We start from the raw sequence: 21,460 nt of genomic DNA, 5'->3' as shown, positions 1-21,460 counted from the left end.
AAAAATAATGTGAAAAATAAATGTAAAAAAAAAACAAACAAATTCTGAATAATATATTGCCGGGAAAACACACACATACGGTCGAAATAGCCATCAGCTTCATATGATTCGAATGGAAAGTAAAAAATAATAAAATAAAAAACATTTAAATGAATAATTGATAAAAATATCAAGATGATAATGTGAATGAATTTCATGATAATAATCATCATCAATGAAAAAAATTCAAAGATAAAATTCGTGATGATGATCATGGTCGAATGGTGAATTTTCAATGAAAATAAAAAAAAAATTGAACAATATTGAATTTTTTGTCCGGTAAAACCATTATGAATGAAGAATATATTCTAGTGAATTCTTTATTTTTTTTTCATCATCATAATAATTATTAAATTTTTTTCCCGATTTCCTAGAATCACCATCATCATGAACACGTTTCATGATAATGATTCAATTCTTGGCCCAATGAACATTAACTAAATAATCATAGACATAGACAAGGTAATGGCGAAGATAATTATACTGGAATCAATAATTACGTGTGATTCTAAAAATTTCCGTTCCACAATGAACATCAAAATCAGATGGAAAAAAACTAAAATTCAAGAATTCAAGTAAAGTTTTTTCTTCTTTAAGATGCTGAAGATGATTCGTGGAAAATAAATCAATACAGATAACAAACATTTTTTTTCACTTTGGTTCCTGAAAAAAAAACCTAAAAATTAACTGGACAAACACAACAAACATCCCAAGAGATATATATCAGTTGATGATGATGATGACCAATAAAACGGGGTAAAGAAGAAAAAAAACCAAAGTTTTTTTTCTTTGCCATTTCAAATACGTGACCAAATTTTTCAAAATTGAATCATGATGATAAACTCATCGTCTTTTTTCGTCGTCAAGAAGAAAAAAAAATCAAACCAAGACAAGCAAGAAAAAAAAAATTAACGAATTCTTACAAGAAAACGAAGGAAAGAAAGAAAGAAAAAAAATTAAATCTGAAATCCTCATGATGATGATGATGATGACAACGATGATGTAAATCTCTTCAATTTTTTTTTGTAATCTCAATACTAAATCATATGTAACTGAATCCAGAATCTAGATCCAATTACTTTTTTTATATTTGCAATTTGAAGTGCAAAGATAAATTGCAGAATTTATATAAAATCTATCCACATAGACACACACACAGATACACTAGAATTGATTCAATTTTCCATTCAATCAAGAAGGAAATCTCTATGTAAATTTTATGTCTTGAATATTTTCATCTTGATCATTCGATAATGAATTGATCTAACCAATATGGATTTCCATTGATTTATATTAGTTTTATCTGGCCATTTGAGATCCAATCCAATCCAATAATAATAATAACGAAAAAAAAACCGTCTGATTACATTTCGTATTCGTAACGTTTCTTTTTCTATTTCACTAACAAATTCCGGTTCCGTTCATTTTTTTTTTTTTTTGGACAAATGCAACATTGAAATTATTATTATTCAAAACTTGTCTTGTATTTTACCTCTTTGTTTGTTTATCATTGATTCGGTGGTTTTGATTTTGTTCCAAGTTATGAATTCTTTTTCCTATTTCCGTATTTGTTTGTCTATGTGTGTGTGTGTTTACATTTCTTTTTTTTTTTATTCTTGCTGGCCAACCATCTCCATTGATTCAATACAGCAAACTGAGAGAAAAAAAAATGATGTCAAATAAATAAACGTGATCATTGTGTGTGTGTGATATGATTTTTTGTTTTTTTTATTTTTTTTCATCATCATCATCATCATTTTCATTGATGATGATTGAAAGAAAACGAACAAATTCACCGGATATCGAAACAAATATCATCCGTATGTTCCGGTACTATTTTTTTTTCTTTGTCCATCCATTCATTCATTGTTTTCAATTCATCAATTGCAGTTGTGTGGTTTGTGATTAGTGGAAAAAAAATTTCATATAGAAAAAAAGTTCCAATTGGAACATTCATCATGATGATGATGATGATGATGATGATGACGGGCAATTTGAATACAGGTGGTTATAGTGAATAAAAAAAAAATTTCCATTTCATTTTCTGTTTCATTCAGATATATTCGAATATTCAAATCGTGAACGAAATTTTTTTTTCAACGTTCAAGCATCGTTAAATGATAATGATGATGATGATGATTATAATAGATCGATATGAATAATTTTTTTTTCTTGGCCATAAATGATGATGAAAATTTATGATGAAAAAAAACGAAAAAAAAAATATTTTTTTGAAAAATGACATTTTTATTCAGTGCATTTGTATTCCTGAAATGGCCAGAATTCAGAATCTGCAGAGGAAAAAAAAGAGGAAGAAAAAAAGCTAATTATTAAATCGTTATCATCATCATCATCATCATCGCTAACCGGATGATGATGCGTTTTTTTTCTTCGAGTTTTGCTGCGAGAATAAAAAAAAATGATACAAGCCTGAATAATGGCCACCATATACACACACACACACACACACACACACAAGACTGAATAATAATTATGCTAATTTGGTCTATGGTTCCTTGTTTCTTTATTTGACCACCACCACCACCACCACCAACACAATAATGATGATGATGATGATGATATGATTCACATGGTCTATTTTTTTTCCTCACTTTTCAACAGTATCCACAATGGTTAAAAAAAAAAAAATTTCAGTTGCTCGACCATTACGCCCGAATGAATTCGAATGTTTTTTTTTCTCGTCTTTTCAGTTGGTTATGTTCCATACTCAGTGATGATGATGATAACCAAAACCCAAACCAAACCAAACCAAACACAACGACAACAACAACAACAAGAACCATGAAGTAAAAAACGTGAGTTGAGATATTAATAGTACCAATCATCATCATCATCATCATCAAAGAATTGTATAGAATTCTTTGAGTCTTGTTGTCGTTGTTTGTTTGTTGTTGTTGTTGATTTTTTTTCTTTTTGTTTGATGTCGATTCTTTCAAACACACACAAACAATTCACACACTCATTCATTCATTTTTTTTCTGATATAAAATACATACATTTTGATGATGATGATGATGATGATGATTTGTCGATTCAATAATAATAAGAATCACGAAAATGATGATGATGATGATGATGATGGTGGTAGTCTGTATTTCGATCGACTAATTGAAACCTCAATCAAACAACAACAACAACAAAAAACGCTCTCTCTCCATTTCTTTTTTTTTGTGCGTGGAAGTAATAATAACAGCAACAACAACAACAACAACAACGAATAAAAAACAAAAATTCATAGTACGACTATTTTCACTCATTCATTCGCATTTTTTCCTTTTCCGTTATAGTCATCATTATTAATAATAAAATTTGTTTGTGCCGAAACTGTAAGAATCGATTTTTTTTGTGTTTTTTTTTTCATTAATTCATTTCCACTTCCACTTTCAATTTTGTTGTTTTTGTTGTTGTTGTTGTTTTTCACATCCAAATGGCAATAATAATGATGATCATTCATGATGATGATGATGATGATGATTCCTAAACCCAAAAAAAAAAAAAAAGTGTTAAGAGTATGAAAATAGAAATCACAACTATTTAGATACATCTAGCCTCATCTCATTCATTTACACTAATTCAAATGTAGTACAAATCCTTTTTTCATCGTTGGCCTAGTACATCATCATGTTATTATTTCGGTAGCATCATAAAAATTTCAGGATTGTATTCGGCTAAACGAAAAGTGAAAAAAAAATCGATCCAAATATTTTAGGTCATCATCCAAATACAATGATGATGATGATGATGATGATTTCGATCGGATACCAAGCTATACAGAATTTTTTTTTACATTTTACACAACAAAAAAAAATCGAGAATCAAGATCATCATCATATGACAATGACAATAGCAACAGCAACCACAATATTCATATATGAAAACCACCACTACTGCTACAAACTTGGAAACAGGAACTATATTCTATTCACAGCCATGATGATGATGATGATTACCATCATCATTCTCAAATATTGATGGTGATGACACAATGAAAATGATGATGATGATGATGTGACCATGGATCCAAAAGAGAAAAATTCAACCATTTCAAAGGTCGATGAATGAATATATGAAACAATGTCGATATTTTTGATTTATTTCCCCCCCCAAAAAAAATGAAGACATCATAAAGAGATAAAGCAAAATGAGATTGCGATGATGATGATGATGATGAAATACGAGAGTAAAAAAAAAATCCACGACGATTATTAGCCCAGCTAGTTAGTTGTCTCATTTTTTTTTGTTTTCGTTCTGTCTTTGTTTGTGTTCATTGATGCGAAATTTTTTTTTATTTATGTTTTTTGCATGTACGCTTTTTATGATTTTGGAAATTTTTTTTTCTCGCCAGAATTGAATGGCCATGAATTTATTTAGGCCACAAAAATAAAAATCAATTTTTTTTATTCTGATGAAATTCGAATGAATTTGAATTTGGAATTTTTTTTCATATATATTTGTTTATTGTGTGTGTGTGCATTTGTAATGATTTTTTTTTGTTTTTTCAGTGTGCGAAAAAAATGAAATGAAATGAAATGCAATTCCCATCATCATCATCATCATCATCATCATTTATATAAAGACATGAAAATGGAAAATTCCTACGATGATGGTAAAGATTGCATTGAATGCACGAGATTTAACCATCCACAAAGAAAAGAATTTTTTTTGCTTGTTATCAAACAAACAAACAAACAAACAAACAATGGGAAAAAAATACAACAAATTGGCTCGATTCTAAGTAGAGTTCCAGAAAACATTTACAGATTCTTCTGTTTAGGTCGTTCACATTCTCTTTTTTTTTTCTCTCTCTCTCTCTTTATCTTTTTATTAATTATCTCTAAAAATGAAAAACAAAAAAAAAATCGAAAAAAAAGAATGGACTTCATTAGTCGAAAATCATCAGTCGAAAATTTTTCAATGGAAAAAAAATGATTTCATGTTTTTTTTTTACCAAGAAAGATTTACCAATTGTCTCCAGTGTTATTTAGTTTAATCCCAATGGACATGGAGATTTTTTTTTTGCTATGGATATCCGAACAAAAAAACACATCTTGGACATGGATGGAGACGAAACGAAAGCAAAGTAAAGAAATTGAATTTTATTTTCTTCTGTTTAATTTCCATTTTCATTCAATTTGTGTGTGTGTGTGTGTGTGTGTATGTGTGAAAAAAATCGTGGTTTCAGTTTTTCAATTTTTTTTTTGGCTGTGTTTATAAAATAATATACGACGAGTAGTAAAATGGTTGGCTCAATCAAAAATGCTAAATGGAAATGATTCTGGTTAGATTCTACAAAATGTAATATCAAAAAAAAAAAAAAAAAAAAAAACATTAACAATAACAAACAAACCAGAAAACAAGAATTTAAAAATTTACAGTTTTTTTTCCTATACTCAATGTTTTCAGCTTCAAATGAATTTTGATCATCGAATCGAATTGAAGATGTTTTTTTTTTGGTTTATTTTTCTTTTCTCGTTTTTCATGATTATCTTGCCATCTAGTGAAGGAAATTTGATTGTTTTTTTATCAAAATTTATTGGTTATCATCATCATAGCAGCTAGCGGAATCCAAATTTAATTCATCATCAAGAATAATCTTCACAATTGGCCAGATCTAAGAAAAAATCGCAAAACATTAAATATACACAGAGAGAGAGAGAGAGAGAGAGAGAGATAGGGAGAAAGTAAAAAAAAAAATTTATTTCCTCAATTGGTCATTAGATTTATATTTATACCAGATTTTTGATGAATTGTCAAATGTAATAAAACAACACATCAGCTTTGTTTTTTTTTGTATTGGAAAACACAAGAACGAAAAAAAAAATTAACCGAAATGTTCGAAATTAACCAAAATGATGATGATTGAATAAATGTGAGTGACCATATCAAATACAATGAGAGCAATAAAATACCGACTTGGCAAAATTTGATTGGCTATCAAAAAAAAAAATTCCTTCTGCTGCTGCTACTGCCGCCATTTTGTGTTTGATTTGAAATTTATTTTTTCTTCAAATTTTTCAAAATTATTTCAAAATACAGAATATACAGTAAACATATAGATTCAATATTAAACATATAAAGCAAACACATCTAATTAACACCCAAATATTACGATGATTAAAATATTGGCAAAGAGAAGAGAATGTGATGATTAATGAACATTTGTCAATGCTTTTATAATGGTGATTTTTGCATCTTCTGGTTGATTAAAATAGATATTTTCAAATATTTCTTTGTATGCATCAGGAAGTCCAATTTGTTCCTTTCGTGCCATTGCAGCAACAGATAATCATTATCAATACGTTCATTATCACCATTTTCCAATGCAATTTCATGACATATTTGTAATAAATGAATTATGTGTATAATTATTGTCGGATGATAATCAGTATAAATCCATTGTAACATTGATAGTATTACCGTGCCAAGTTTATAAGCATTGAACTTGTCCATAAGATACAAAATACACATTTTCATTTTAAATTCATCTATTAATTGATAATTCACTGGATCGATTGACTTACATCGTTGACATTCACATGTAATATCAAAGTATTTAGCCAGTTTTGCTTGTCGATCATATCTTGATTCATTCATATTCACATAGTTGACGGTAATTTGTGTACCAGATTTAATCGGTTTGATAGCACGCATTACAATTTGGTTACCATTGAACAGTAGTGCACTATTCGGTGTACATGAATGACCGATTTGTGATTCCGCAATATAAAGGCCTGAGCCTACTTTTTCCATTTCATAATTTTTAATCTTAAAGAATTTGGTGTAACTTTTACAATAAAATTTAAATAGTACTGTGCGGTTGAATCCAATCTTCATAAATTGGAATTTTGTACATATAGATTCAAAATCGTTGATTCGAAATGAATTATTTTGCATTCGATTCCAATCTGTCATAAGGAGATCATTGAAACATCGGTTTGAATTTTCATCGTTAATAAATTTTCGCTTTTCATTAACACATTCAGGGTTGTTTTTTATGAACAAATACAACCGTAATAAAAATCGATCAAATTCGCCTGTAATTTCGTAATTTTTCTTGAAAATTTTACATTCGAATTTATGTTGTTTCCAATCATTTCGTTGACAATCTTTTCCACAATAATACATGTGTTTACAGTTGCTACATTTGCCCAATGCAGTAGCATCGCTGTTTACAAAATAACGAAAATGAATAATCCAATTCAAATAAAATTCAACACTTACGTTGTTGGAGCCAAGCAATAATCACAATATTTAGCCTTTTTTTCTTCATCGATAACATGTACAAATGATGGATTAACAGAGATTATTTCTCCAGCTATATAATCACGATGGCTAGTCATTTTGATTGAATTGAATTGAATCAAAATTCAGTTTATAAAGTTGAGTCAATTCTTGTCAAAATAAGATTGAAAATTCGTTGATAAAATTTCGATTTTATCCTTTTTTCGTGATGAGATGAGACAAATTGAAATTCGAAATTCGAAATTCGAAATAAAGAGGAATATATACACACAGGAAAGACACCAACGACAACAACAACAACAACATATAAAAAACTTGTACCCGCCCTTTTTCCATATCGATAGTTTCGTTCATCATAGTTCGAATAAAATAACCACAATATATGGAAAAATGAAAATTAATCAATCGATTTAATATAATCAAAAAGGAATCGATATCACCAATGGCTGACATTTTTTTTTGATTGATTGATCGATGTGAATGATGATTTTCATTTGGATCATTAACATTCTGCTGTGTGTGTGTGTGTGCTTGTTATTTAATAATAATCATATCTGTTCATATACATGCATCCGACGTAAATCTAATACAAATAGCATTGTTAAACAAATGATACACAATTCAATAATAAAAGGTATCCAATAAATTTGTCCAATAATAAATGCTTTCACCAAATTGATGATGAAACCAATGATCCATAATATTGAATATGTAATGGATAGGCAATAATTTTCATTTATAGCACCAAATAAACCAATTAATGCGAAAGCGATCGAAATGATTGAAAATATTGTACTAGCAATCATTAATTTAATCTAAAGAATATATTATATACATTATTATTAATGTTAAAAAATTTTAAATCAATGATCAAACCTTGGCTGTTTTGATTGATATATTTGGATCTTTATCATGAACAATTATAGCCAATTTGTCAGCGATTACAAAAACAAAAATGAAAACAATTAATGTCAATAAAATTGAAATTGAAGTCAAAATAATGATGGAATATTTTTTGCATTTAAAACTTAATGATGGATCCTTTTTTTTTTTTTTGGTTCACTTTGTTGATATTTGTTGGCCAGAAAAAAAACCAGAAAACCAAATGAATTGCGAATGAGAATATGGGATTAGGATTTACACACACACACAATCAAGTTTATGGTTCTTCGTTTATTTTTCTGTTTTATTGCAACAAGTGATTTCTTTTTTCACGTTACCATAAGAGACAAGCAACATGTTTATTTATCGTCGTAAAGTTATATTGATGATCGTCTCTGTTGATTGATTACATAGATATATGTAGAATCTTGATATATAGGAGAAATAAAGTAAACAGATTATCAACAGAATTATTTATCGTCAAAAAAAAAAAATTTGATTTTGATTCCAATAAATACGTTGCATTTTTTTTTGTTGCATTACATTCTTATTAATGATGATCATGATGATCAATGAACAATTGTTATACATTTGAAAAAAAATTGATAACGGTTAGTTTGCCAGTTAGTTAGTCGGTTGATTGATTGATTGATTGATTGATGAAAATAAATTAAATTAAGCCAATGATGAAATGGAATTATTTCCATTATTCATTCGACGTAAATCAATAACAAATGAAACCATTATGATGATTATGAACAGATAAACAAGTATAGGAATCAAGAATAATTTTTCCATAATGGCAAATATAAATTTAGGTATAAAATCCATGATAATCAATACCAAATATAAAAGTGATAGGGAAAAATTTTCTTTCATTGCACCAAATAAACCTAATGATGATACAAAAATACTGGAAAGTAAAAAAATATTGGCAGTAATCAACACTAAAGTCTACATATATAGATATATGTACAATAAGAAAAAGTAAGAAAAAAAATCAAACGGTAAACTTATTGTGTGAACAAACATTCAAATCAATAATATTTACATTAACTTCGTCCGAAGAAATGTTTGGAAATATTTCTTGTATCATTTCAGCCAATTTTTTATCGTTTAATACGTAAATAAAAACACCTATTGTCATTACAATTGTCAATGTTGTCCAATAAATTATGGCAAATTTTTTACAATTAAATACAAATCGTCCCATTTTGAAATTTTGAGAGTTAACAAAAAATAAAAAAAACCACCAAACTGTTGAACTTGTCGATGATCACAATGGAAATGATTGTTGATTGTTGATGATCGTTGATGATGAGAACAAAAAACAAGAACTGATCAAATTGAAAATGATCCATATATTGGAATTTGTGAGAAAATTTCTTCAATCAATCAAATTGTGGAAACAAAAAAAAAAAAAATTCAGCTGTTTGATGATGATGATGATGATTTAGTGTATTTTTGAACAAACAAAATTTTTCGAATTCTTTTTTTTTGGTAAAACAAACATCAAAATCTCGATGATAATGATGATGAAATTGAAAAATATTTTCGAAACACCACACTAATACACCCCCCGCCCCCCATCGTTCATAAAAGACGTATGCATCAATTTTATTATAAAAAAAATTACAATTAAATCAAACACAATTTTAATGAGTCATCATATACATATATATATTGAAAACTTAATTACAAAAATGAAAATTAAAATCAAAAAAAGTGTAAAGTAAATTATATATCTTTAAAGCTAAACAGTTTTGATTATTGAACTATTAGTAGTAGTTGTATTAGAATCATTATTAGCGGCTGTTGTTGCTGTTGTTGTTGTTGTTAACGGTGGTGGTGGTGATAATGATGGTGATGGCGATTGTGATGTTTGACGTTTTTGACGCAAATCGATTATGAATAGAATCAATACAGCAAAAATAATCAGATTGATTATGAGACCCAATGAATGTATTGGTGATGCGATTGTTTTCACCAACGAATTAATCAATTCAATAAGCCATAATAATGAATATGTAATGGATAGGCAATAATTTTCTTTGATAGCACCAAATAAACCGATTGATGAAAATGTCAATGAAATGATGAAAATGACTACACCGATGGCCATAGTTGCAGTCTATGAACAAAACAAAACAAGATTGTTATTAGTGAATTATTGACAAGTAAAAATTCAAAAAATTCAAAAAATTTTTGCTTTTACCTTTGCTTCATTGGGAGAAATTTCTGGATTTTTTTCATGTGTTATTTGAGCATATTTATCTACATCCAAACAGATACTGATGAATGATATCAAAGCCATTAACATAAAAATCAATGTCATCACAATGATTGTATATTTTTTACAAATAAATCCCGATATTTGTCGTTCCATGTCGTCGTTGTTGTTGTTGTTGTTGTATGTCAAATGGAAAAAAAAACAATTTCGTTGAAATTGGTGAAAAATAAAAATACGAAACAATTTAAGCTGATTTATGATTACAACAATTTGTGGTAATTAAATTTACAACCATAATGATGATGATGATTATATTTTTCCATTTTATATTGTTCTTGTAAATCATTATAAATATTATGTTTAAGTATTAATGATGATTTTTTTTCCTTATTCTGTTTTTCTATCAATAATATTCTTCTTGTATAAGTTATATGATAAAATCTTTCAAGAATATTCAAAAATCTATCCATGAATTGTTGTGTGTTTTTGGCCGAATCATATTCACCATTATTATTATTATTATTACGTAATGCCATTGTTATTAATAATGGATCAGATTCTTCATACAATTTGAATTCATTATCAATTTGTTTGGAATGATTCAAAAATGATGCTTTATGTATTGGAAATTGTTGCCATAATTTTTTATTGTCATTATTATTATTCGATGATGATGACCATGGCGATGATGATGTATCTATTGTTTTCAGTATATCAACAAAAACTTTACGATCATGATCGATATTATTTACATGTTCTAGTTCATAAATTTTTGTATCATTATTATCGATAATCATAAATGTTTTCCAACCAAAAGGTGTAAATCGATTGAATAGTTTGGCAGAACAAAGATTTTTTGGCATTCGTTTTTGATTATAATCTAGATTTTGGTCAATTTTTTCTGATTGATTTTCACTATTATTTTGATTTTCCATTACCGTCTTTGATGTTGATGGTGATGGTGGTGGTGACGGCGGTTGCGATGGCAATGGTGATGATGATGATGATGATAATTCGATTATATGATTACTATCAGTATCAGTATCGGAAATAGTAATCTTACCAATAGGAGAAGGTGGCTCCAATAATCTATTTTCGATTTCCGATTTCGGAGAATAACTTGATTGTAATGATGGCGATGGTGATGATGATGATGATGATAATTCGATTATATGATTACTATCAGTATCACTATCGGTAATAGTAATCATATTAATAGGAGAAGGTGGTTCCAATAATCTATTTTCGATTTCCGATTTCGGAGAATAACTTGATTGTAATGATGGCGATGGTGATGATGATGATGATGATAATTCGATTATATGATTACTATCAGTATCACTATCGGTAATAGTAATCGTATTAATAGGAGAAGGTGGTTCCAATAATTTATTTTCGATTTCCGATTTTGGAGAATAACTTGATTGTAATGATAATGATACCGATTCATGATGTTCTTGGCTTGACAATTGATTTATTGTATCATTATTACTTCGATAGTAATTATTGCGTAACCATTCTGGTTCATCATCATGATTAATTGCTTTACGTTTTTTACCGATATTCATTTGTTTAAGTTTTTTTTGAACATAATTTAATGATTGCCATTCTGAGAATGATTTAAAATCATCAAAATTATCGAATGCATTCAATTCGAATTCATCAATTATATAAGATTCTTGTGGCATTATGGTCATTGTTTGATCATATTCATTTTTTATCGATGAATAAATTTTTGTCAAAAAATTGTCAGTGAAATATTGAAACGGACAACCAAAGATGATTTTATCCAAATCAATTTGTTGTTGATCATTTGTATTTGGACATGATGTTTGGTTTGATGATGATGATGATGATGACTGGTTATTTTTCGTAGATTTCGATGTATGAATTGAATCATTATTTGAACGAGAACCGTTAGATCGACGAAATTTTTTACGAGGCATCTTGATTCACAATAATCAAAATCAAAATGATGGTTCAATAATCAAAACAAAAAAAAAAAATATTCAAATGAAGGACGTGAAAATCTACTAACAAATTACATACAACACACACACACAAACGTAGATTTTATTGATGAAGTTTTTTTTTTGTTTCGTTCGAAATTCTGTCGGTTGTTGTGTGATATATATGAATAGTCAAATTGGAAAATAGCGAGCGCACAAAGCCAATGGACTGGAAACAGTCAAAGTCAACTGCGGCGTGGCTGAGTCGTCACAACCTCTATGACGGACCCCAAATGTGATCATAAAAAGAAAAAAGTTTTCAAACCCAGATCAATTCCTTAAATCAGAATATATTTATTCAAACTAAAAAAAAAAAAAACGAACATAAATTACACAACCGAAAACGGACATGATTCAAACTGATGAAATAAATTACTGTCTTTCACAATCAATTGAAAAATTTATAAAAGAATTTGATTCCATCTTTGCAAAGAAGAAAGGAAAAGTGGATAGAATCACAAGTGAAGAATGCTACATCCATCAACAAACAACAACACAAAATACAATTCATCTACGACCATATATATACCGCACATCAGTCGAAGATCAAGAAAAAATCGACGAATTCATCGAAGAATACCGAAATACAAACGTGTTACAAGATTTTGTTACCGACCAATTTGGTCAACCTTTGAATTTTATTATTGATGTGAAAACACTGATGGAGGATAGTCTCTTCCATTGCTTTAGCAAACAACATTTGATAACAGTAACAATATGACTAATGAAAACGGAACAATGCCAGGATTTTCAATATTGCCTTTCATTGTGAATGTTTTGCCAGCAATGAAATAAAGATTTCAACACTATTGCTTTTTAGAATTTTTTTTTTATAATTATAATTTATAATTTTTATAATTTTTTATATTTTTTTTTTATAATATATAGTTTTTTTATTACTTTAAAATTAGGGTTAATTATTGATTGAAATTGAGATATAAAATTACACATAAATCTGTTTGGGATGTAATTTCATAAATTTGTCCCAGAAACAAAGATAGCACCTTGGTGATGAGTATTTCTAGCTCGTGGCTTTGATGAATGAACATCCATCTCCTATAAAACAGTTCGGATGATGTTATGTCCCAATTAAAACGGATGGAACGTTTTGACCAAATTAGGCGATTCGAAAGGTATATCTTGGACTAATGAAAATTTTAGTAAATGAACTTGATTACACTCATAAACACTTATACCAGAAGTCCAGATTTTTTTTATTTATAAATTAACTCCTGATACAGACGAGCCAAAGATTTAGCAACGTTCCTGAAATTCTTGCTTTGTTTATAATGCTGTTTCAAGGAAGCGTGCTGCCTTTCGAGAATCGCACTGCTGAAAATTTGAGCAATTGGCCATGCCATATAGCCACATATCCAAGTAATGACTTAGGAAATGTGACTTGGCCGTTGTTCAGAATATCATTTGTTCCAACATAACTGAAAAATCAGAATTTTAATTTTATCGCTATAAAGAACACATATGTATAAAGTAAAATAGATACTTACATGTTGAACTTCCAATATTGCTATCCGAACTGTATCCAGGTTTTCTATTCTCGAAGCCATTAATACAAGATCAATCATATATTGAAAGTTTCGATAAATTTCGTTCGGATGATGATCATTCACCAATATATGTTTTCGAACGGCGTTGTTCAATTGATTGCTTTTTATCTCTCCATCTATATATAGATCAGAGATGATTTTTGATCAAATTTTCATTGCTGTTTATGACAATATTTTATTTGATTAAATCATTTTTTTAATCTTATAATAATCAATATAATCTTGACATTCCATTGCTATTAAGCATTCTTTAATGGATTCGTAATAATGATGATGGACAGATGTTTGTGTGTGCGTGTGTCTGAACATAATGAACAACAGGAAAAGGTTTTTGAATACCTCTGAACAGGTTCGAATTCGAATTTTTTTCGAATTGATTATAGTGATTAATACACGTGACACATACACACACACGTGATTTTCATTTTGTGTACATGTGTATGAATGTGTATTTGATGATGATCAATGATCTACTCATCATTTTGTATTTTGTACCTGTAATTTTTTCATGAAAAAAAAGTGTTCCTTTGTTTGTTAGTGTCGAATAATAACGTTGGTTATGAACGACCATAAAATGTACCAGAGCTTCCTTTTTCATTTTTTTGCGCCAATTTATTTCGCTGTTTTTGTTTTTTTGGCTATTTTCAGTCTTTGGCTATTTTAACCAACAATCATTCTGTCTATTTATACCATTATCATTTCCTTTTGATAGAAAAAAAATGTTATGTTTTTCATCACTGGATGGCGTTCGTTCATTATTTGATCCAAATATCATCTTTTCACAATAATTCGAATATGAACCAAAAAAAAAAAAAAAAAAAAAAATTTCTTTTTCTTGACTTTCCAGAAAATCTCTTTTCATTACCACCACCACCACCACCACATTATCAATGGCCATCAAATCAGCCGTCAAATAAATTGAATATATTTTGATTTCAAACAAACAAAAAACAAAACACTAAATTCAAATCCAATAAAACTTGTCATTATCATCATCATCATCATCATCAAACAAAAGTGATCCAGTTCAAGGTTCCAATTTGCACAAAGATTTTTTTTTTTGACTTTCCTGTTTTTCAATTAAAAGAAAACTACAAATTGAATATATTCAACAAAATGATGATGATGGAACACAATGACAACAACAATTTGACAATGTTGTTGTTTTACCTTTTTCTCAAAAAAAAAAAAAAAAATCGAATCTATCGAATCCAATTCGATTTTTTATCATTGGCTTGGCAAATTTATACATATATCGTCATTGCATATGTGTTCATCAAGCAACTACAACAACAACAACACACATGCATTTTTTTCTCAAGCAAAAGAGAAAAAAACCGACATTGTCGAGGTATTTCTCTCTCTCTCTTTCTCTCTTTTACTCTTGTATTTCATTCATGGTGATTTTCAGTCAAATAGTATACTACCACCACCACCACCATCACCACTATCATTCACCATTCATATATCGATATGATAATATAAACAAAAAGTCCAAGCAATGTAATAAATGAAAATTTCGAGTCTCTTTTTCTTGTTTGCTTGTGTGTGTGTGTGTGTGTATTTGTTGTTTTTGGTTTATTTGACGATTCATTTTTTTTTTTGACATCGACAATTTTATCGATTATTTCATCATCATCATCATCATCAAATTTGATCGATGCAAAAAAACAAAACAAATCATTTCATTTTGTTTTTTTTTGTTTCTGTTTGATTCCATTTCGAATCATTCACACATCATATGGCAAACAATTTCTCTCTCCTTCTCTATACCTGTGTGGATGTGTGTGTGATGTGATGTGATGTGATGTGATGGCGATGTATTTATGGCGATGATGATGATACCCAGCCAAAAAAAAGACCTGTTGATGACGAATACAAATAAATGAATGTGGAAAGAAAAGAGAGAGAGAAGAGAGAAACGGTGGGTTTTTGGCATTGCAACTACAAATCAACCAATCATCATCATTTAAAACGAAGTAACCGAAATATTAACGACGACGACGACGATGGTGAAGCAATCCTTTTCTTCACATTGAATAATTTTTTTGTTAAACGATTGACTAGAAATTGCCAGGAAGAAACAAAAAAATTAATGTCGTAGTAGTAGTCACAATGATGATGTTTAGGAAAACTTGAATTGAATTAAACTTTTTTGGTGGATTTTTTTTTGTTTTGTTTTTTTTTCATTTCATCATTAAACCACTAATATGGTGCCATCATAATCATCATTGAATTGATTTCACCTTTATTATTCCGTGATCCGATCAGAATATAGTCAAAATTATTTCATTCGCTGAGAATGATTTTTTTCGTCGTTTTTCAAGTCAAATCATCATCATCATCGTATATAACCCATGTAAGTTGTTACAATAAAAAAAAAAATACACAAGAAAATTGTAACTGGTTTCATTTCTTTTCCATGATAGCGGCGACGATAACGGCCCACAGCAACAACAGCAGCAACAACAACAACTAAAACAACAACAACAACAACAACATTGAATTGAATGATACTTGTCATGAATAAGACAATTCAAAGATTGATCCATCCATAAGATGCATTCATCAGACAAAATATTTGAATAGTACAAACAACATTTTATTTTATTTTTTTTTCAATTACATGCTCATCATCATCGTCATCATCATCATAGGTGTGAATTATTCAAAAAAAAAAAAAAAAAATTTCATTTAAGAAAATAATAATAATCTCAACACTTTTTCAGTTTGTTCAGTCTGTCAAAAAAAAAAAAAAAAAAAAAAAATTCAACAACAAAAAATTCATCATTATCGAATCGAATCGAAAAAATCATATATAAACATTGACATGGTATGTATATATATAATTTTTGTTATCTTCTTGTTATTTACTCAAAAATAAATTTTGCTTGTTGTTTGATTTGTCTGTTATCCTTGATTTTCATCGATATAAATTAATTTGTGGCTATAATATTCTGAATTTCCTGTATTGCAAAAGATTTTAATTCACTGCCATTATTGTTATTATTATTGAAATTATCTCTTGTTGAAGAGAGAAATCAAGACAAAACCAAAATGATGATTGTCGGGCCCATATTTTTTTTCCATTACTTTGTTTTCTTTCTTTTGAATTCATTCATTTCGTTCATATAATCATTGCATGATTTTTTTTTCTTTTTTCATCAATCGATCGACCGACTTTAATCATTATCAATTGTATTTTTGTTTGCGTGTGTGTTCGTGTGTGTGTGTGTTTTTTTTTTGATTTGGATTCAGGCGCCATGCTCTGATTATTATGATGATTTCAAACAAGAACAAAAAAAAAAAAAAATAAATAAAGAAATAGAGTCAGACACAGACACATTCTTGACACTTTAATTATATCTGGATTATTGTTCGTCGTTTATTGATTACAAAAAAAAACAATTTGATTGTAAATGATCATATCCAGATCATAATCATAATCATCAACTTGATGATCGTCAATTGACCAATTTTTTTTGCTTATTTATATTTCGTGATTCTATAGTGGTAGGAAGTAAGAAACAAAAAAAAAATCTGGTTCATCAACGATAAATATATATATATTTATTGAAAGAGACACATTAATGATTGTTGATTTTTATGATGATGAAGATAGATAGATAGATCTACTAGGAGAGATATATTTGTATTTCAAGAGAAATAAAAAAAAAGAGATCGAGAGAAAGAATGAAATGATGAGTGATGATGAACCCCATATATTATGATTGACCTTTTTTTTAAACACTGGCTCCATCAATTTTTTCCTGTTCAGTTTTTAGTTTAGTTATAGTTTAGTTTCCGTTATAACTAGATTTTTTTTTTTTTGGGTGGCCAGAATCCAATACAATATGGAGAGATGAACACCATTGTGTATTGTATCTAAAATGGCATAAATTTTTTTTTCTTGTTTACTGACATCCAATTGTTGGGATCATCATCATCATCATCATATGTCCGTTATATGACTCTTTTTTTTCATCAGAAAAAATTTTTTTTTTTTTTGTTCCTCTGATGTTGAACTCTCAACTGTTGCTTTTTTGCTATTTGCTATTTGTTTGTTTGTTGTGTCAGCCAGTGTCTGTTTCCACCACCACCACCACCACCACCGATTGACTTGTTTGGCCAGTTTTTTTTATATATACGTTTCCTATATTGCTCTCTCTCCCCTTCTCTCTTTCAATGTTACTTCCTTTTCATCTGAATAATAATAATAATAATAAAAATCCTCATCCATCAAATGCCATACTCAATGGCAATTTTGAAATGATTTGGCACAATTGTGTTATACAATTTTTGAATCATTGAAGTTGTTATATATGTGTGGTGGTGGTGGTGGTCATTTTTTTCCCGTTGTTTTTGTTGGTAGTTTTTTTTGGAAGGGGGGTTATTCATTTGATTGTATTGGTGGTTACAAATGAATTTCATTTTTTTTCATTCCTTGTTGTTTTGAAATACATTTCAACCAATAACCATTTTTTTTGATTGCACCAAAAACAGAAAAAAAATTGTTCTGAATATTGTTATTTATCTATTCACGAATCATATTTTTTGTATCTATGAAACGAACAAACAAACGAACGAACGGAAAAAAACGATCAAAACAGTAACAAAACATACGTCAAGTTTCGATCAAAACAAAGTTGTCTCCATATTTGCATCTCTGTGTTTTGCTGATTGTCAGTGTTTTTTTTTTGTATTGCCGAGCAACAAGTGTTATTTTTTTGGCGTTTCATTTGTTTTCGAATTCGATTGACATCTATCACATATCATATTATCCAGTAAATAAATATTTGTTTTCTCTCCCCTTTTTTTTACATCATCATTATTTATTTCATATTTGTTTTTTTTTGTTGTCTGCCAATTAATTGGTTGATTGATTCATTTGACAATTCTGATAGTTGAATGATTAATTTTTCATTTATTTTTAATTACAATATATAATAGATGAGAATGATTAAACATGCATCGTTATTTAAATGGCCACAAACAAATGGTGGTGCAAGTAAAATGACCAATAGTACTGATAGTGTTATTGGTACATCAATTGGATCCAATGAATAATGGAACATCATCGTCATCAAATAATAGCAATGGAAATGGTAAATCAAAACAACATCAACAATCATCATCATCATCATCATCGTCATCGTTATCAAGTCAACAACAACAACAACAACAACAGCAACAACAATCATCATCATCATCATCTACACAGCAACAAAAACTATGGATTCATCCTCCAGCTACATTACAAAATGGACACATCGCATATTTAGTCAAGGTAATCTTCATCATTGAATTTTGTATTTAGTAAATTTTTTTTTCTTTTCATTCATTTGATTGGATTTATTCGAGGATTGACGAATAGAATGATTGGTTTATAAATGAATTGTGTGTGTGTATTGAGATGTATATATGATAATGATGATTGTGATACTAGTTACAAAACTTTATCATCATGGTTGCTATGTAGCCATAGGTTGGAATATACATTCATAAAAACAACTACAAAGCACACGTTTTAGGGATTAATCAATTGTGGATAATTATAATTTTCTTCTTTGTCATCATCATCATCATCGTCATTTAGCTTTTTGATAATAATTTTAGCGTTTTGTAACATTTTTATTCATTTATCTTTTTTTGTATTTTAATTTTTCTCTTTTATTTTATCGTTTTCAACATTCATTTTTTTATATATATAGTATTTTGGCAATGTAGAAGTTAATCAACCGAAAGGCATTGATGTTGTTAAAGAAAGTATCAATAAATTGAAATTTATTCAACCGTTAAAAAAATCTGAAGGCCAAAAGATTCCTAAAGTTGAGCTGACAATCTCGGTGAATGGTGTTGCCATACAGGAACCAAAAACGAAGAAAATTTATTGCCAATTTCCATTACATAGGATATCGTATTGTGCTGATGATAAGAATGAGAAAAAATTTTTCAGTTTTATTGCCAAAGATTCGGATACGGATAAACATTTGTGTTTTGTATTCATGTCGGAAAAAATGAGTGAAGAAATCATTTTAACTATTGGACAAGCATTCGATTTGGCATATGCTAAATTTATCGAAACTTCTGGCAGAGAATTAGAGATACGGAAACAGCTTATTATATTGCAGAAAAAAGTTTGCCATTTAGAAGAGGAAAATAAAACATTGAAAGAAAGGCTTAGAAAATATGAACCGGTGTCTGATAGCACAATCGATATTGATGATGGTCATCATAGCGATAATAATAATACAAAACCATCATCATTATTTTCATCATCATCATCATCATCATCGTCACCGTTATCATCAGCTTCATCCAATAATAATAAAAACGAGATGAATAATGGCCTAGATCTGTTGTCCGATGATATTGTCAACGTAACCGGTAATAATAAAGATTCAACAATGACAAATGGTCATAGTATGATGAATAATAAATTAAAGTCAACTTTGAATTCGGTTCAAGTTCCTCCATTACAACCGCCACCATCAAGTTCGAAAAATCATCGTAGTAATCAACAAATTAATCTTATTGATGTTGATATCGAGTGCAATGATAATACGGCAACATTATTGAATCATGATAATTTATTATCATTGAACAATAGCCAATCGATAAATGATTTGTTTGATGAAGATTTCAATCCAAGAGCCGAGGATAATAAACCAATCAATACTAATAATAATGTGCCCATTGTTTTAGCAAACAATTTGATCAACAATCCTATTGTTGTGGCTAATAATCAAAATATTAGTCCAATTGATCAAAATTTGCTTGGTGTAACCATATCACAGGAGAAAGATATTTTTGGTTGTGAACCATTTCATCAGATAAAAAAAGAATGTGATCCATTCGGTATGCCACAATTTAATGGTTCAACCGATTTAGATTCAGCCATCGATAATATTGATAAAAAATTGGCCGAAATGAGAGTAAGTACTAATTATCATCATAATGATCCTTATTATTTTTTTTCTATTTCATTTTTATATTTGAATTTTTAAATAATTAGGATGGATTCAGTCAAGGATTATCGGCAGATGGATTCAATTTGGATTCTTAATCCATTACGATTCATATCAAATGGTCAACACACACACCCACACACACACACGGACAAGCGTTTATACATCCAAATCAATGTTATAGCAGCAAACAACAACAACTATCTAATAATTTGTAACGAATCAAATATACATATCTATCAGGCTAATATGATGTGTTTGTGAACACACAATACAGACAAAAGAATAATTAAGAGAAAAAAAATTTCAATTCAATTTAAATTGTGATCATCAATTCCTTTCATTCCATTGAATAATAATGAAAAACAATAATAATAATAATAATTTTATATCTTAATGTTGAATCGTTTTTTACTTTGAAAAATGAAAAAAATATTAAAATTTTTTTATATTGAATTTTTAATTGCCGTTATATTTCATTTTATTACTATGGAATTCATCAAA

General features: G+C 28.7%; 3 protein-coding genes across 7 annotated transcripts; 1 reads left to right on the top strand and 2 right to left on the bottom strand.

The window, feature by feature from the left end:
- Positions 1 to 6,041: 6,041 nt before the first annotated feature.
- LOC124500535 (histone-lysine N-methyltransferase SMYD3-like) lies at positions 6,042 to 9,696 on the bottom strand. Its single transcript, XM_075734832.1, has 5 exons — positions 9,236 to 9,696; positions 8,728 to 9,138; positions 8,179 to 8,611; positions 7,282 to 8,117; positions 6,042 to 7,225 (listed from the first exon to the last, which is right to left on the bottom strand). Exons 4-5 carry the CDS (start codon positions 7,398 to 7,400, stop codon positions 6,232 to 6,234), a joined length of 1,113 nt encoding a protein of 370 aa, XP_075590947.1. The 5' UTR covers positions 7,401 to 8,117; positions 8,179 to 8,611; positions 8,728 to 9,138; positions 9,236 to 9,696; the 3' UTR covers positions 6,042 to 6,231.
- An 87-nt stretch (positions 9,697 to 9,783) lies between these two features.
- LOC124500629 (uncharacterized) lies at positions 9,784 to 11,230 on the bottom strand. The gene is made up of 2 exons (XM_047064722.2): positions 10,400 to 11,230; positions 9,784 to 10,315 (listed from the first exon to the last, which is right to left on the bottom strand). Exons 1-2 carry the CDS (start codon positions 10,568 to 10,570, stop codon positions 9,938 to 9,940), a joined length of 549 nt encoding a protein of 182 aa, XP_046920678.1. The 5' UTR covers positions 10,571 to 11,230; the 3' UTR covers positions 9,784 to 9,937.
- A 4,027-nt stretch (positions 11,231 to 15,257) lies between these two features.
- ced-6 (PTB domain-containing adapter protein ced-6) lies at positions 15,258 to 21,412 on the top strand. 5 transcript variants are annotated; one of them, XM_075734828.1, is made up of 6 exons: positions 15,258 to 16,347; positions 16,418 to 16,645; positions 16,718 to 16,821; positions 18,939 to 19,275; positions 19,700 to 20,923; positions 21,004 to 21,412. In XM_075734828.1, exons 4-6 carry the CDS (start codon positions 19,048 to 19,050, stop codon positions 21,052 to 21,054), a joined length of 1,503 nt encoding a protein of 500 aa, XP_075590943.1. In that variant the 5' UTR covers positions 15,258 to 16,347; positions 16,418 to 16,645; positions 16,718 to 16,821; positions 18,939 to 19,047; the 3' UTR covers positions 21,055 to 21,412. The 5 variants fall into 5 exon arrangements, with proteins under 5 accessions (XP_075590943.1, XP_046908649.2, XP_075590946.1 ...); XM_047052693.2 differs by having other exon boundaries at positions 16,418 to 16,821; XM_075734831.1 differs by lacking the exons at positions 15,258 to 16,347; positions 16,418 to 16,645; positions 16,718 to 16,821 and adding exons at positions 16,979 to 17,186; positions 18,492 to 18,772.
- The last annotated feature ends 48 nt before the right edge of the window (positions 21,413 to 21,460 follow it).

The sequence above is a fragment of the Dermatophagoides farinae genome, chromosome 10 (genome assembly GCF_024713945.1).
Source record: "Dermatophagoides farinae isolate YC_2012a chromosome 10, ASM2471394v1, whole genome shotgun sequence".
NCBI lineage: Eukaryota > Metazoa > Arthropoda > Arachnida > Sarcoptiformes > Pyroglyphidae > Dermatophagoides > Dermatophagoides farinae.
The sequence above is the reverse complement of the archived record's forward strand: the minus strand, read 5'-3'. Positions and strand labels throughout refer to the sequence as shown.